Source organism: Ischnura elegans, chromosome 7, assembly GCF_921293095.1.
Source record: "Ischnura elegans chromosome 7, ioIscEleg1.1, whole genome shotgun sequence".
In the NCBI taxonomy this organism is placed as follows: domain Eukaryota; kingdom Metazoa; phylum Arthropoda; class Insecta; order Odonata; family Coenagrionidae; genus Ischnura; species Ischnura elegans.
This window is the reverse complement of record NC_060252.1, coordinates 37637837-37651683: the sequence shown is the minus strand read 5'-3', so window position 1 is coordinate 37651683 and position 13847 is coordinate 37637837. Positions and strand designations below refer to the sequence as shown.

The 13847-nt window shown below is 38.5% G+C and overlaps 2 protein-coding genes across 3 annotated transcripts in view; one reads left to right on the top strand and one right to left on the bottom strand.

Moving 5' to 3' along the window:
- Positions 1 to 9920, top strand: part of LOC124162924 (transient receptor potential cation channel protein painless-like) — a 34658-nt gene extending 24738 nt beyond the window's left edge. The window contains exons 2-3 of the mRNA XM_046539664.1: positions 5237 to 5444; positions 7122 to 9920. Coding sequence (XP_046395620.1) covers positions 5247 to 5444; positions 7122 to 9692 — 2769 coding nt within the window. The 5' untranslated portion in view covers positions 5237 to 5246 and the 3' untranslated portion in view covers positions 9693 to 9920. The remainder of the gene's footprint in view (positions 1 to 5236; positions 5445 to 7121) is intronic.
- Positions 1 to 13847, bottom strand: part of LOC124162925 (gamma-tubulin complex component 2-like) — an 87687-nt gene that overhangs the window by 59204 nt on the left and 14636 nt on the right. For both annotated transcript variants that reach the window (XM_046539665.1, XM_046539666.1), the window contains exons 12-13: positions 12110 to 12281; positions 11839 to 12013 (exon numbers count right to left, since the gene is read on the bottom strand). In XM_046539665.1, the coding sequence (XP_046395621.1) occupies positions 11839 to 12013; positions 12110 to 12281 (347 nt within the window). The remainder of the gene's footprint in view (positions 1 to 11838; positions 12014 to 12109; positions 12282 to 13847) is intronic.

Below are 13847 nucleotides of genomic sequence, written 5' to 3'. Positions count from 1 at the left end.
CGTGTTAGAGGCGTGGGAGGGGGAGAAGCGAGCGTGGAGGGGAAGGGATCGGCCTGCGGCTCTGGTATCCGCGACGCTGCGTGGGCGTTGGAATATTTTCTTCGCGGACGCGGACTCAAATTAGGCATTTTGTGGCTAAACGGTGGCAGATACGTCAAAATGCACGAAATTTTTGCCCTAAAAGGGCAGTAACTCGGCAAAATCTATAGGGAACGACCATAAAATATTATATTTTTCGAATTTTGACCCTCCCCCCCTAAATTGCATTTGAGCGAGGGTCAGGGGTTCACGTACAGGTCTCAAATTTTTCAGGCCTTATTTTTGATCGGTCCCACAACTTTTTTTCATTGGGCCAGATGGATTTGAAAAAAATCGATTTTTGCGATCCGCCCTACTATACAGTCGACTGTAGGTAATGTCACGTAACTATCTATGTCTGATAGCCTTTTTAAAAACTACATCCGCTGAAGACATTATTTCAAAAGGGAAGGCGAGCCCCTTGGTAACCTCATTGGTTAAATTACTCGGCACAAAACGGGGGACTCAGTTTCAGTTTGGTACGCAGACCAAGGCGGAATATTCAATTAGACAAGAAATTTTTGCATCTGTAGAACATGGACACTAAATCGTTCGGGTAAACGCACAGGAAACTTCAATTTGCATATGCACAAAAATGTGCACATAAATCGTTCAAAGAAAAAACACTGGGAACTTCAAACTGTAAAGCTACAAGTGGTTTATCACACAACTAGAGACTTACCGCTCACATCACACACATGAAACTATTCTTATGTTTTGAAACCAACTTGAATAAAGTACGTTATTCGTAAACAAATACACACACAGAGGAGAAGGACTCTTTGGTATCTAAAGTGATTACGCACTTGGAACGACATCAGGAAATCCCGAGTCCTGATCTCAGCGAATTATTTTTCTCATGCTGAATTATTTTCCGTACGCACTTCCCGAAGACTCACTCGTAAATGCACACAGCTAGCTATGCCAACTGTTCATCAAATCAAGCAATTCCAAAAATATCTCTATCTACCTCGAAACTAATGAAATTAGATATTACTCCGTTCTATTCGCGGTATTGCGCGTAGTTTTGATATATTTTTTTATTTCTTTAAGTACGATAATATGTGCGAACGAATAATATGTACGAAAACTTATGATTTGGTTCATTAATATATTCATGGTGAATCAAAAAACCCAGCACTGTTCCACAGACTTGTATAAGCTATCGACTAGTTTCGACGGCTATAGCGTCATTATCAAGACAAACCGACTGTTTTTCTTGATAATGACGCTATAACCGTCGAAACTAGTCGATAGCAAATGCAAGTTTATGGAAGAGTACTAGGTTTATAGCTTCACCATGAATATCTCATCGTTCCACCAAATCACGCTAAAATCAATTGATTTCATTCATTTATTTAGTTCGGAAATCCTCTTCACTTTATACGTACGCCATTATACTCCGTTCTCTCCATTCCCTTCCTTTTTCATAACGATCTCCGACGTCTTCTCCCTGAACACTACAATTTTTGCATCCGCTCCTTTCACTTTCCCAACCCGATTGTTATCGCCCCCTTTCGCCGAAGGCACCTCTTACTATCCGTCCTAATTTTTAAGAGGACGCAGCACACCCGCTTGTACGGTCTATTTCCGAGACGTTTTACTCGTAAAAAAAACTAATGCAATCACCAAGAAAAAATTAGGGGTACATAAAGAAGACCCTTGTCGATATGTCTCAGTATCACGAATTTGAACCTTCCCCCACAATACTTGTTAGGATGTATATTTTCTATATACGAGATACAGGAACTTGAAAATACATATTTATCATAAAAGAATGGTGCGATTTCAGTTGTTCATAGAAAGATAGGGATAAGGTGGTGGAGACTTTGCCCGATCCCAGCTTGAGTGCCTTGAAGCGGGCACTTCAAGAGCAGCACTCCGTCAGTCGTAAGGGACGTTAAGCCGTGGCCCCTTAGGTGATTTTATTGAGGAGTAGGCTATGCCGACGCCGGATTTTTCTCTTGTCGAGCGACTAAAGGCGCACAAATTGAAATTTATTAATCATGCAAAAAATGTTTCGAACGACCAATTCGAAAAATAAAATGTTTCCTTGCCGTATAACGTCGCGTTATCACAAAGGCAGAATTAAACATGCGCAATTAAATTGTAAGCAATTCTGTTTTCATTTAAATCATGTTCAAACCACGCCATTCTTTTATGATAACTGCGTATTTTCAAGTTACCTCGCTCAGTGTGCAACTTCAGCCACACGGCATAGGGATCTGATTTTCACACTCGTCTCAACAGTTACACACAAATCGTATGCTGGCAACTCCCATCTGACTCCACGGCCGGACGTAAAACATACAATGGCAACACAACGTTTGTTGCATGCGATGAAAGTTCCTCGGGAAGACCGGGGACAAGCTCCTCAGGTACGAAACTCGCCAAAAAGATAGCCGTCACGATGACACGGGAGTCACAAATTTTCGTCCCTCGGAATTGACAGCGACGTCTCGAACGATAAATGACACGAAAGCGTACGGCTATTAGCATATCAATACATCGCCGAGGTAAACGGTGTTCAACGCCAAGGACATAAAATAACGTAAGATCCTCACGGAGCTCGCCCAAAGGTATTTCCGACGACAAATAAACACGCAAGATGGGTATACAATTCGCAGTAGAATAGCAAAAAGATATACAAAATTGGGTATGATAATGGTGGATATAAGGAGACCATCAATCGCATTCATTGGGGAATACAGCCCAATCATATAATGGATGGGAATGCAAGGCAAGAATAAGAAAGTACATCTCGTAAATTACACTCAATTTACTACTTCCGGGAACTTAGTGGTACTATATCGGTATTAGGGCCAATGTACTTTGCTGACTTAATACAATACATGAGAGCAATAATCACAAAGCAATCCTTTGTAAGCACGTCATTATGGTCATATAACGACGAGCAAATAAGGATTAAACGTGCGCGTGCGAAATTTCTTGTATGAATGACTTTTCTTGAATGAAGGGCTTGAGAAGCATTTAAATTAATGAATATGATGAGGCAAGGGCAAAAAAGGCGTCAGACGACATAAGCATAAAAAGGCCAAAAATTCATTTAATTGGAACTCTTACAGATATTTTCATTGGAAGAGAACGCTTTTGTTACTGAGATGGATACAGCTCTTCGGGGAGAATTAAGAGAGGTAAATTGGAACTTTGACCTAGGCAAATAAATGGGGATTGCTTTGACCAAAATATCATTTTGATTTGCACGAATAACAATGTGTATAGCGAGACAACAAAGTTGACTGCACATTTAAAGTAATGCATTGCGAAAGGTTTTCCAATAAGGAAGAAGTAATAATACAACAGTTAAGGTAATACAAACAAAAGGAGATAATGAGAGAAGTAACACGGGCAGCGATATCTTAATAGGAGCAGACGGACCATAAAAAAGGGTACCTTTCCGCAAGCAGTATTCGCAATATTCATCACCGGCAGTATTTCTACTACTGCTCTAACACTGTGAGTAATTCCACGTTTTTAGGACGACAGCCACGCCTACCATCTGGTGGTTAAAGGTCTGTTTACGACATAAATCCACCGGCAGGAGTCAAGCACTTGCGGGAAGACTAGGCTTAGAAGAGGGAGCTTCCTTGAGCAACTGTATTCATGCATCGGAATATTCTCTTCTGTTTCAGACGCCGAAATTTTCACATATGACAAAGCAGCATGGCTAGTTAATGAACGCCAGATATATCGGACGTTCATTAAGTAGCCATGCTGATTTCTGCAATATTCCCGAATTGTGCAAGACAAAATCAAAAATACCGTACTTTGCTGTACAATTATCGCACTCAGATGGTAATTATTTTTCATTGATAAAAAATGCTGAGACAGGAAAAAGCATTATTAAAAAGAGAATCACAAACGGAGATGGATAAAAACCACCAACTTAAGCGCAACGATCAGTTTATGGCAGAAGAAAGAAACGATGCATGGCCTTAATAAAAAATTATACGAAAAGATGAGTAAAGTATAGATTACACATTTACTTCAACGAATGAATAATTGTATTTATAATTCCTCCAAATAACATTATACCGGTAACCAGAGTTTCTCTATAAATCCACGGCTCGTCACCCAGATTCGAACCAGGGTCTATCGCATCGGAGGTTAGTCCTCCATTCAGAAACCTGACTCACGTACCACATCATTATTAATAAGGCCTTAACGTCATTTCCATCATTTCTAGCGTTCACGAATACAACTTCGATCTTAGCAGATTCTTTCATGTCAGAAATTCGGTGTTTCGCATGTACGTGAGATTCAAATCGGGCATCGGGTTGAATTCAGGTGGCGCCGACGGGTTAGGTAGTCTGACGCTACACTTCCGGCTTATACTTGAGAACCCTTCCTTTATCCCTTCGAATCGCTACGTCTACCACTAATGGAAGGACATGATTTGCTGCGTGACTGCGCCACAGGCACCAGAGATCAGAACACTCCAATTTCCACCGCGCGAGATAAATACTGGTTACCACCTCGAGAAAAACGTTTCCACGCAAACGAAGATATTCATGGGAAACGCAGCGCAGTGGAGTAGTGAATAAAAACAATTTTTGGAAAATGTGCCACATGCGAGTGAGATCAGGCCCGGATCTAGGGCGGGGCAGGAGGGGCACATGCCCCGGGCGGCAGATTTCAGAGGGCGGCAAAATTGGAAAAGTTTATTTTTAAAAGTTGTTAAGTTTTACAAATAAGATTATTTAGAAATAATTACATAATTAAACATTATTAACAATAAATTTTTTTGCCTATTTGTCAAACTGTCAAAATGGCTATGAGGGAGAGATGATAATATATTTAGTGTCAATATCCTAAGGACACTATGTTCTTCCATATTTTTACTCTTATACATAGGTCTATCACTATCTTCTAATTATAATACAGAGCCTAGCTTAACCATTCACTAATTGTCATTAAGTAGGTGCAAATAATACAGCATTATTGATGATAATTTTCCCTAATGAAATTGTAAAATTAAGATAGAATGTGGAATAGTATGGGAATACAAAATGTTGATTTTGATGCAAAAACCTGTATTGAAAATTTGATTTCTCAGCAATTGCATCATTAATCAATCAGAGTGAATATCTCTCTCATGTTTTCTCAAATTGATTCCCATTTTTCATGGTGATTACAGATCTCATCACATGGACAGAGCAGACAAAATGGAGCTCCAAGAAAGAGGAGAGGAAGGCAACTACGATCCATCAGCACAAGCAGCACTACTCATAGCCATCAAAAAGAATTCAGCAGAAGATGTTAAGCATCACCTGGAGAGAGCAGACCCTGAATATGTGTATGGCATGCCTGATTTTGGATCATGTCTCTACATAGCAGCAGTCAAGGTGAGGAAATCAAAATGAAATGAATAGTCAAAGGACTCATAAAGATAATGTAGGAAGAATGTTATTGGATGGCAATTAAATGTGACAGAGAAGTCCTTACTTAACCCTTAGACTGCGGGAACGTTTTCAAATGCTTTTCATGCTGACTGCGGGAGAAACGTTCTTAAACGTTTGACCATTGCTCGACTACTAACGGCAGGGGCGGAGCTAGGAATTAAGGCTAGGGGGGGGTTTTAGACGCAAAACACTAGGGTGTCTGAGGGTGTGAAATACCCGCCAGAGTAAGCGGGAGGTGCAGGGGTCCTCCCCTAGAAAATTTTTCAGATATATGGTTCAAAATGGTGAACTTTACTGTCTTTTAAGGGATATTTTATTAATATTTACACTATTCTACAAGCATAAACCAATTAAGTGAAATGTATTAAAATTAAAAATTTCTCTGAGCTCTGGGTTTATCTCCCAAAACCTGCGCTTTGCTGCACCACTGACTAAACGTACCTTCCCAAATTTTTATTGCTACCTGGGTCAGACCCAAGCACACTTTCCCTCATTGTAGGGATCACTAAACAGCCCTCATGGCAGGGGATGCCTTCCAGAAATTTCTATCATACAGCCCAATTCCCAAACGTAGGCCCATTCATTGGTAAGAAAGGAGGAGGGGATACCCTGAATTATAAGGGTTCACTCCTTGCGAGAATCTCGGAGGGAAAAATATTTCTTGCTTCTCTCCTGCACAGGCTCGTAGCTTAACTCATGTACTCCTGCAGTCAATGGGTTAAAAATATAGTAGGGTGGTCGTTCTCTCAGTAAAAATGAACTAGTTATATCCAATGTAAATTTTAACCAAAGCTAAAAGATAGAATCATTTGATTATAGCATACTTTGCATTTGAACTCCAACATATACCACTGAATGCACATGTTTTAGGTAGTAAAACCAATTCCTATTCCACTGCGACATTATTCAATTTATGTCACATTTCATATTGCGAGTGATCTTCCACACTGGATTGTCAAAGAGCAAAGAAAAACGAACTTATCAAATAAAAAAATAATAAAAAATAATAAATTGAAACAATATGAGAACCTTTAACCAATACAATTCAAGCTGAGCCAACTTTTTATCTCATAAGGATCAGAACTTTATTTAATTTTTTGAACATCAACAACAAAAAGAAAATTTGTCAATCTATGACGATTCTACCATTAATAGTGTGCCAACAAAAAAAAATGAATCTGCATGTTGAACAATTAAAACCCTACGTTTACTACGACAGACAATAATGGAAAGGAGTTTAAAGACAAGAGTAAATGGAAAGAACCTAAGGGTTTGATAATCTTCACTAGTTTGCAAAGTTAGATAAGCCCTTTCTATGATGTTTACCCACACAATTAAATTTTTGTAATCTAATTTTTATAAGGTCATTTCATATTCTAAACAATAGTAATTCACTACTCATAACTTTAACATTAGCTGGCAGCAATAATTTTAAGTTTTTCACCCTTCCAAGTATTATCCATTGCACTACTAAACTAAATTATTTTTTTAAAGTGAGTAACACATATCATAAACCTTAATTTCAGTGGTCTTAATAGCCAAGTTTATACACAATATTTTCCCTAAGACCTTGCCGTATATTATAATTAATTACAAAATTTCATACATCTCTTTCCCCAGGGATTCACTGAGGTGGCAAAAGTATTGATCGAGCATGGTGCCCACATCAATGCATACAACGCTAAACGAAAAAAGACACCTCTCCATGCTGCAAGTGAATTGGGACACTCGAATATGGTGAAGCTGTTGATAGATGAAGGTGGAAAATTAGACACCAAGGACGAGCATGGGAGGATTCCTTTACACTCAGCTGCCAATGGAGCTCTAGGAGGAAAGCCATATGGGGAAGGTCATTTGAAATCCTTAGAGGAATTGATAAATGCAGGATCCTCCATAAACGACAAAGACAGAAAGGGAGACACTGCCCTCCGCCTTGCTGTCATTGCTGGTCATAAGAATGCAGTAAAGCTTCTCATTTCGCTAGGAGCAAATCCAGATGCCGATCCTTCATCCCGATCATTGATTGAAGAGAAGATGCCAGATGTATTTGAGATGCTACGTCCACCAAGTGATAACTCACCAGAAGAAGGTGATATTGAAAAGCTCCTTTTCCAATACGAGCATGAAAGGAACTCGATTAAATTTAAGGCATTATTACCTACTGCCGTGAGCAGAGGACTGGATTTGGGCCGAATCCATGATGGAAAATACACCTTATTACAGTACGCATGTGAAAATCAGGGCCTGGAAGAATTCATAGTTGCCCTTCTTAACAATCCAGCAGTAGACCCAAATGTATCGTGCCCTGGGACACAATGGAAGCCTGTACTTCTAGCTGCCTACCAAGGAAATAGCGATGCACTTCGCCTCCTTGTTTCACATACCATGACTGATATAACAGTTAGAGATGACTGTCGCAAAGAAACTGCATTGCACAAGGCAGCAAGAATGGAGAAGAGTGGAAATGAGGGCAAAAATTATAAGGAATGCATCGACATCCTTACCAAAGCCATCCGAGAGGTTGACGATCGAACACCAAACAGGAAACGGTTAGATGTCAACGCCATAGATGCTATGGGAAATACAGCTTTACATTATGCTGCTCAAAACCTTGATGGAGGTGGTCGTCAAGTAGAAGACATTGTGGCAGCTTTGCTTCATGCAGGGTCTTATGTTGGAATTCGAAATAAAATGGGAGAGCCAGCAATATCCAGAGTTACTCCTTCCATCATTGAAGATTATATGAATAATTGTATTGGAACGAATGGTGAAGCACCTTGTGAGGAGGATTATGAAATAACATTTGATTACAGCATGATCGTACCTCCTTCTAACTCATCAAATGCCTGCATAGCAATAACAGATGACAAGGATGATTACAATTCACCAATCAAAGAAACTGAACCACTCTCATACTTTTGTACCTCGAAGGAGCACCAAAGATTACTGAAACATCCTATTATAAGCAGCTTCCTGTTTCTGAAATGGCATCGTATTCGTTGGATCTTTTACGGCAATCTAATATTCTATTCAACCTTTGTTGTCTTTCTTACGGCTTACATTCTTGGAACTTATGGCACAGATTCAGAAGAAACTGAAACAGAGAAAATGGAATGGACCGATGTTTGTTACATGGTATCATCTATATTGCTCATTGTGTTAGCTTTCCGTGAGTTTTTCCAATTAGTAATATCACCAATCAACTATGTAAAAAGTTTAGAAAACGTCCTGGAAATCGTTATGATTGTTCTCACCATGCTAATGCTATTTACTAAGCTAGAGCACCATGTGAAACAACACCTAGCAGCTGTCTCAATCCTTTTGCTCTGGATTGAACTTGTCCTCCTAGTTGGACGGCACCCACGACTATCAACATACATAACAATGTTCACAACTGTTTCTCGTAACTTCATTATCTTCCTCACCTGGTACTCACTCCTAATTGTAGCATTTGCACTGAGCTTCTTCATATTATTTCGCAAAGGGGAACCAGCAAATGAAGAGCCAAAGCAGGATGGAGAAGAGGAGGAAAAGAATTTCTTTGCTGATCCTGGAAGATCTGTTCTTAAAACAGCAGTGATGCTCACAGGAGAGTTGGATTTTGGGGATCTACCCCTCGATGCATTTCAAGTCACTAGCCACCTTGTATTCTTGCTATTCCTGTTTCTGATAACTGTAGTGCTACTTAATCTCCTCAATGGACTTGCAGTCAGCGACACACAAGCAGTGCAGGACAAGGCTGAACTAGTAGGGTATTTGTCACGGGTAGCTCTCGTATCGCATGTGGAATCTATGATGCTAGGAAAACCACTTGAACTACTGAATAAGCTAGTTAGGTGTGTAACCAACAAGCGTGTAAATCACTTAAAGCTATCAGGGAATCCAGAGAATAATAGGAGTGGACTAGGTGAGACAATAATCATCTTCCCAGAGCTCAACAGCATTCAAGTTTTAGTGAATCGAGGAGGAAAAATACAACCGAGATGCTGTTCAAAGAAAAACACATGCAACCATGCATGCTCCATGGATCGAAAGGTTATTCAGGCAGCAAGAAGCATTATCGCAAAACGAAAACATAGAACTGAAATGGATGATATACGACAGAGAGTAGATGATGTTCAACTGAGATTGGAAGGAATTGAGAACCTGTTAAAGAAGATGTCAGAACAGCTATCATCCAAACAGGGCTAAAATAATTGGTGTTGTTGAAACATGTTGTTCGCTGTTTTGTTTTCTTGTTTCCCTGAATGAGGGGAAACTGATGCGCATTTGTCTTTGTTGAGGGAGGTAACAAAGAAGACCCTCTGATTAAGGGATGATATTTAACATGCTTTTACTAAATTTGTTACCTTTGTGCTTCAAAACCAGCAGTATTTTACATTATATGCATAAGTTTTTAAATAAATGATTTTTATAAAATATTGTGTGTATCAATTCCTTTTGGTGTAACCAAAATAAAACACAACATTGTAATTTAAAATTTAAATGATAAAGACTGAACAAGAAGTATGAGGTTTGTTCTACGTTTTGATGAACAAAAGGAACAGCCTGCCATGATAATGGCAGGATTTATATTTAGTCAATGAACATTAGCATAGTCATGTTTGACCTACTTCAAGCAGGATCATTCTCTAATTGGTACATGAGATAATTATCTAACTTCAAGTGGTAAGTACTAAGTGCAAAATAATCAAAATACAGTTGAGGACCTCAAATCTGGAATCCAGAAACCCAGAAAACCAGAAATCCGGAATGTTTGAAAATTCCTCTGACAAAAACATTACTAACTAACAACATTAACTATTTCCAACAATATCAGGAGCAGAATTATTTCAATATTTATTCTTTGCCTATTTAATGAACCTTAAAATGACTGCAAGCTTAATTAAATATTTAAGGCGTACAAAAGTAATTATTGACCCTTTCGCCACTAACAATTAAAATACATATTCAGTTTCCTGACCAGGGAGACGAAAGCTAAAAATATTTGCTAGAGATTTTCCTACCCAGGTGAACAAATACCAAAAATACAAGTTTTGTTGCTCTTCCCCTTTCATGACGGTTGCAGTATTTGAAGTCTTAGTTTCAGGACCCAAAGTAGCTGGGCTTAGGCCTTACCCTCAAAATCTGGGAGCAAGTACCCAGACCCCTCATCTTAAATTACCCCTCTTTGTAGCAAGGGACTGCAGTAATTTAATGTTCGTTCAGTCAGTTTGCAAAATAAATATTTATTTCTTTCTCAAAAAATTTATACTAAGATTTGAAGTCTTTGTCTTTTGAGCAGCGTTTACAATTTTCAAATGAAATTCTACCATAAATATTATCTTATAACAACGTACAGCTCAAACATCAACATGAAAATCGTCAATGCATTAAATTCGTTAATATTGACCGTAGTGCTTCAATCAAAATTTGACAAATCTCACAAAAAAATGAGGAATTCAATTCAAGGTCTGCAATTTACGTGCAAGCAACACTTATCCATTTAGCTTATTCATATGCATAAACTATCATAAGTTGATGGCGAACTAATGCTGCTGGTAGGGTTATAAACCCGTAGAGGAGGGAGCTCAACTACCCTCAGAGTCCGATATAATGCGGAGTCCATGCTAGGAAGGGTCGAAAAAGGTTGGTGTTGAGAGTGTGTGATTATCCATGAGACCTTTCTCAACAACGCGCTACAAAAATCTCTGTACAGAGGGGACCGAAGAGTTTCTTGGGGCTCAGTCCAGCAGTTATGCTGAGAAGAGAGCTCCACCTTATCGAAAGGGTTAAGTATCAAAATTTTGTAAGAGTAAGTGAAGAAATATCGGAAAACTTCACCAAAGGAAATATAAGCATTCTTCCTATCATCAAATGTCAACCACAAATCACCCAATGACAATGAACAATACAATTTTCAGAAAATCACCCAACAGCTAGTTCCTGGCCTTGTGACAACAGTACCTTGGTGATGAAATTCAATTTTAGTCGCAGGTTTTCACCCAGTAAAAGACATTACATATTTCGTAAATCCAAGTGAAAAATCTGTTACTTGATCGCAGGCTTTCCCATATTGCATCATGGAAGGTTATTCAGATTTCCATCAGGTCAACTTCTCCATCACAGTCGACATTTCTATGAATGAGTCATGCCATGTAATCTTCATGCCCTGATTACGATGGATGACTCATTTGTTGAAACGTCAGCTGTGATGGAGAACTTGACCCAGTGGAATTAACCTTCCACAATAGTGTGCTATGTATGTACTTGTTTTCCATAAGGTCTATGCCATACAGAGGGTACAGATATTCTGAAACTACACAGAATTTCAAGGAAAAAATTATGCACTACTTACCTTTTCCATATTCCCAAGAAACTCGTGCCAATTTGGCTCAATAACTTCAAACATCATGTAGTATTCTAAGTTCTGTACACAATTTAGCATCCTTTGTTGCAGGGCAAAGGCAGGTCCGTAGGTCTGAGATGCAGTCAATGGAAATGACTTGGCAACCTTGTTAGAAAGCCACACACTGTAAGGCAACATAATTGAGGTAATCAGCACAAGAACACAACACTCAATGAAGTGAATTAAAAAGGGAATATTTTTATTAGTACTGACTACATACCTGCAAAGTAATCTCTCCACATGCTTGCAGTAGAACAGACGTCGAAATATCATTTGGTAACATGCCAAAGCTTTTCTATTCAAAACTAATGATACAGGCCACTTCACATTGTAGCCAAAAGAAAAGGATTCCAGACCGAGGAGATTGAAATTTTGTGACTGGACACGGTACTCTGTAACGATAAATCATAATTTTACTTCCCACAACTAAATATGAAAGAACAGAAATGCATATTTACAGTTGAATTTTATGATAATACAATCAGATATGGTCTGATGCATATAATTCTTGAAAAAAAGACAGAAGTGAAGAGTGGCAGGGGGCAATCTTGGATGAGATAAATAGAACAGGAGATTTAACACCTGACGAACAAAAATAAATAAGTTACAGGGGTAGCTGAGAGGAGAATTGAATGGATAGTTTCATCAAGTCAACCTTCTAATTGCTGACCACAGTGATGATGAGACAAAATTGCTGACATAAGGATTACAATCAAGGATAACTACGCTAAAAAGGAGTCACTTGATTCAGGGAAAAAAAACACCATAGTGCCACGTTAATTAATTTTAAAAGCCTGTTTCACAGTCATAATAAAATGAACACCTGGAACTTATCATCATAAATGTAGGAGTATGTAATTTCATCATCATTCAAAATCCATATTTGTTTGAAAAACTTGATTCTTTGGAAAATTAGGAATGAGACAACCTTAGAAGTGTTGTTACAAGCCTCTATATTCTCAAAAGTTTTGTAACCTTCTGGACCCCCACTACTGCTGGAAGGTTACCCCCCAGGCCCCAACTTGTCACTATCCTGGATCCGCCACTGGCATGACCCACTGGTGGGTCAATCCCTATCTTTGCCCCAGACAACAATATAGGTACATATTTACTATTTTTCAGTCAACAATTCAGTCACCACTTAGCAAAATGAGAAGTGAAAATCATCAAATTTGGAGTGTCTATTCTATACATGGCAACCTATTTATTGCAACCAGCAATTAACTGTGACCCACCGGTGGGTATGAAATTTGTTACCCTACCCCCGTCTTGTTGGTGAAACCCTAGTAAGAATTGCAGTAATTGCACTTGATATAATCCACCATTTTCTTATGGCTTCAAAATCTATTTTGTTATGAAAGAATTTTTATGCACCCAGTTCTAGAAAATGCTATCCTATAATGGTCTTGTCGGAAAAAGTTGTCTTATGTTTTCTGAACTTGCCCCATTCTAATAAGATCATTTGAACCACCAATATTTACCCTCTAATGTTCCTTTGAGTATAAAGTAGTCTTTGGGATTTTATATTGCATTCTGAGGAGCATCCACAAAAACTGTCACTTCCTGTCGTCAAGTTTGCAGTTATATGTAAACTCCATTTCTCTACAGGGAATGGCAATTATTAAAGATCCTCATTCAAAGCGATAAACCTATTTCTCAAATGGACTTAGTGTCAAAAATGTCGTCAACATGAAAAATATTAATCAATTCTTGTGCTTTCCCAGTTAGCTAACTTGATTAGTTTCATCAGGATTACATCTGGTTGAGTTGGTTAATGAATACAGCCGTCTTGAAGATAAATTAGTTCCTTATAGTTGAAGTTAACCATAATTCATTATCTTTATAAGACAGTGTCTTAAGTAGATACTACCAATTAGTTATTATAATTCAATCAAAATGTAGAAGATTAATGTAAGGGTCAAAATCACTGAAATGATCGCCAAAAATCATTACAGCAC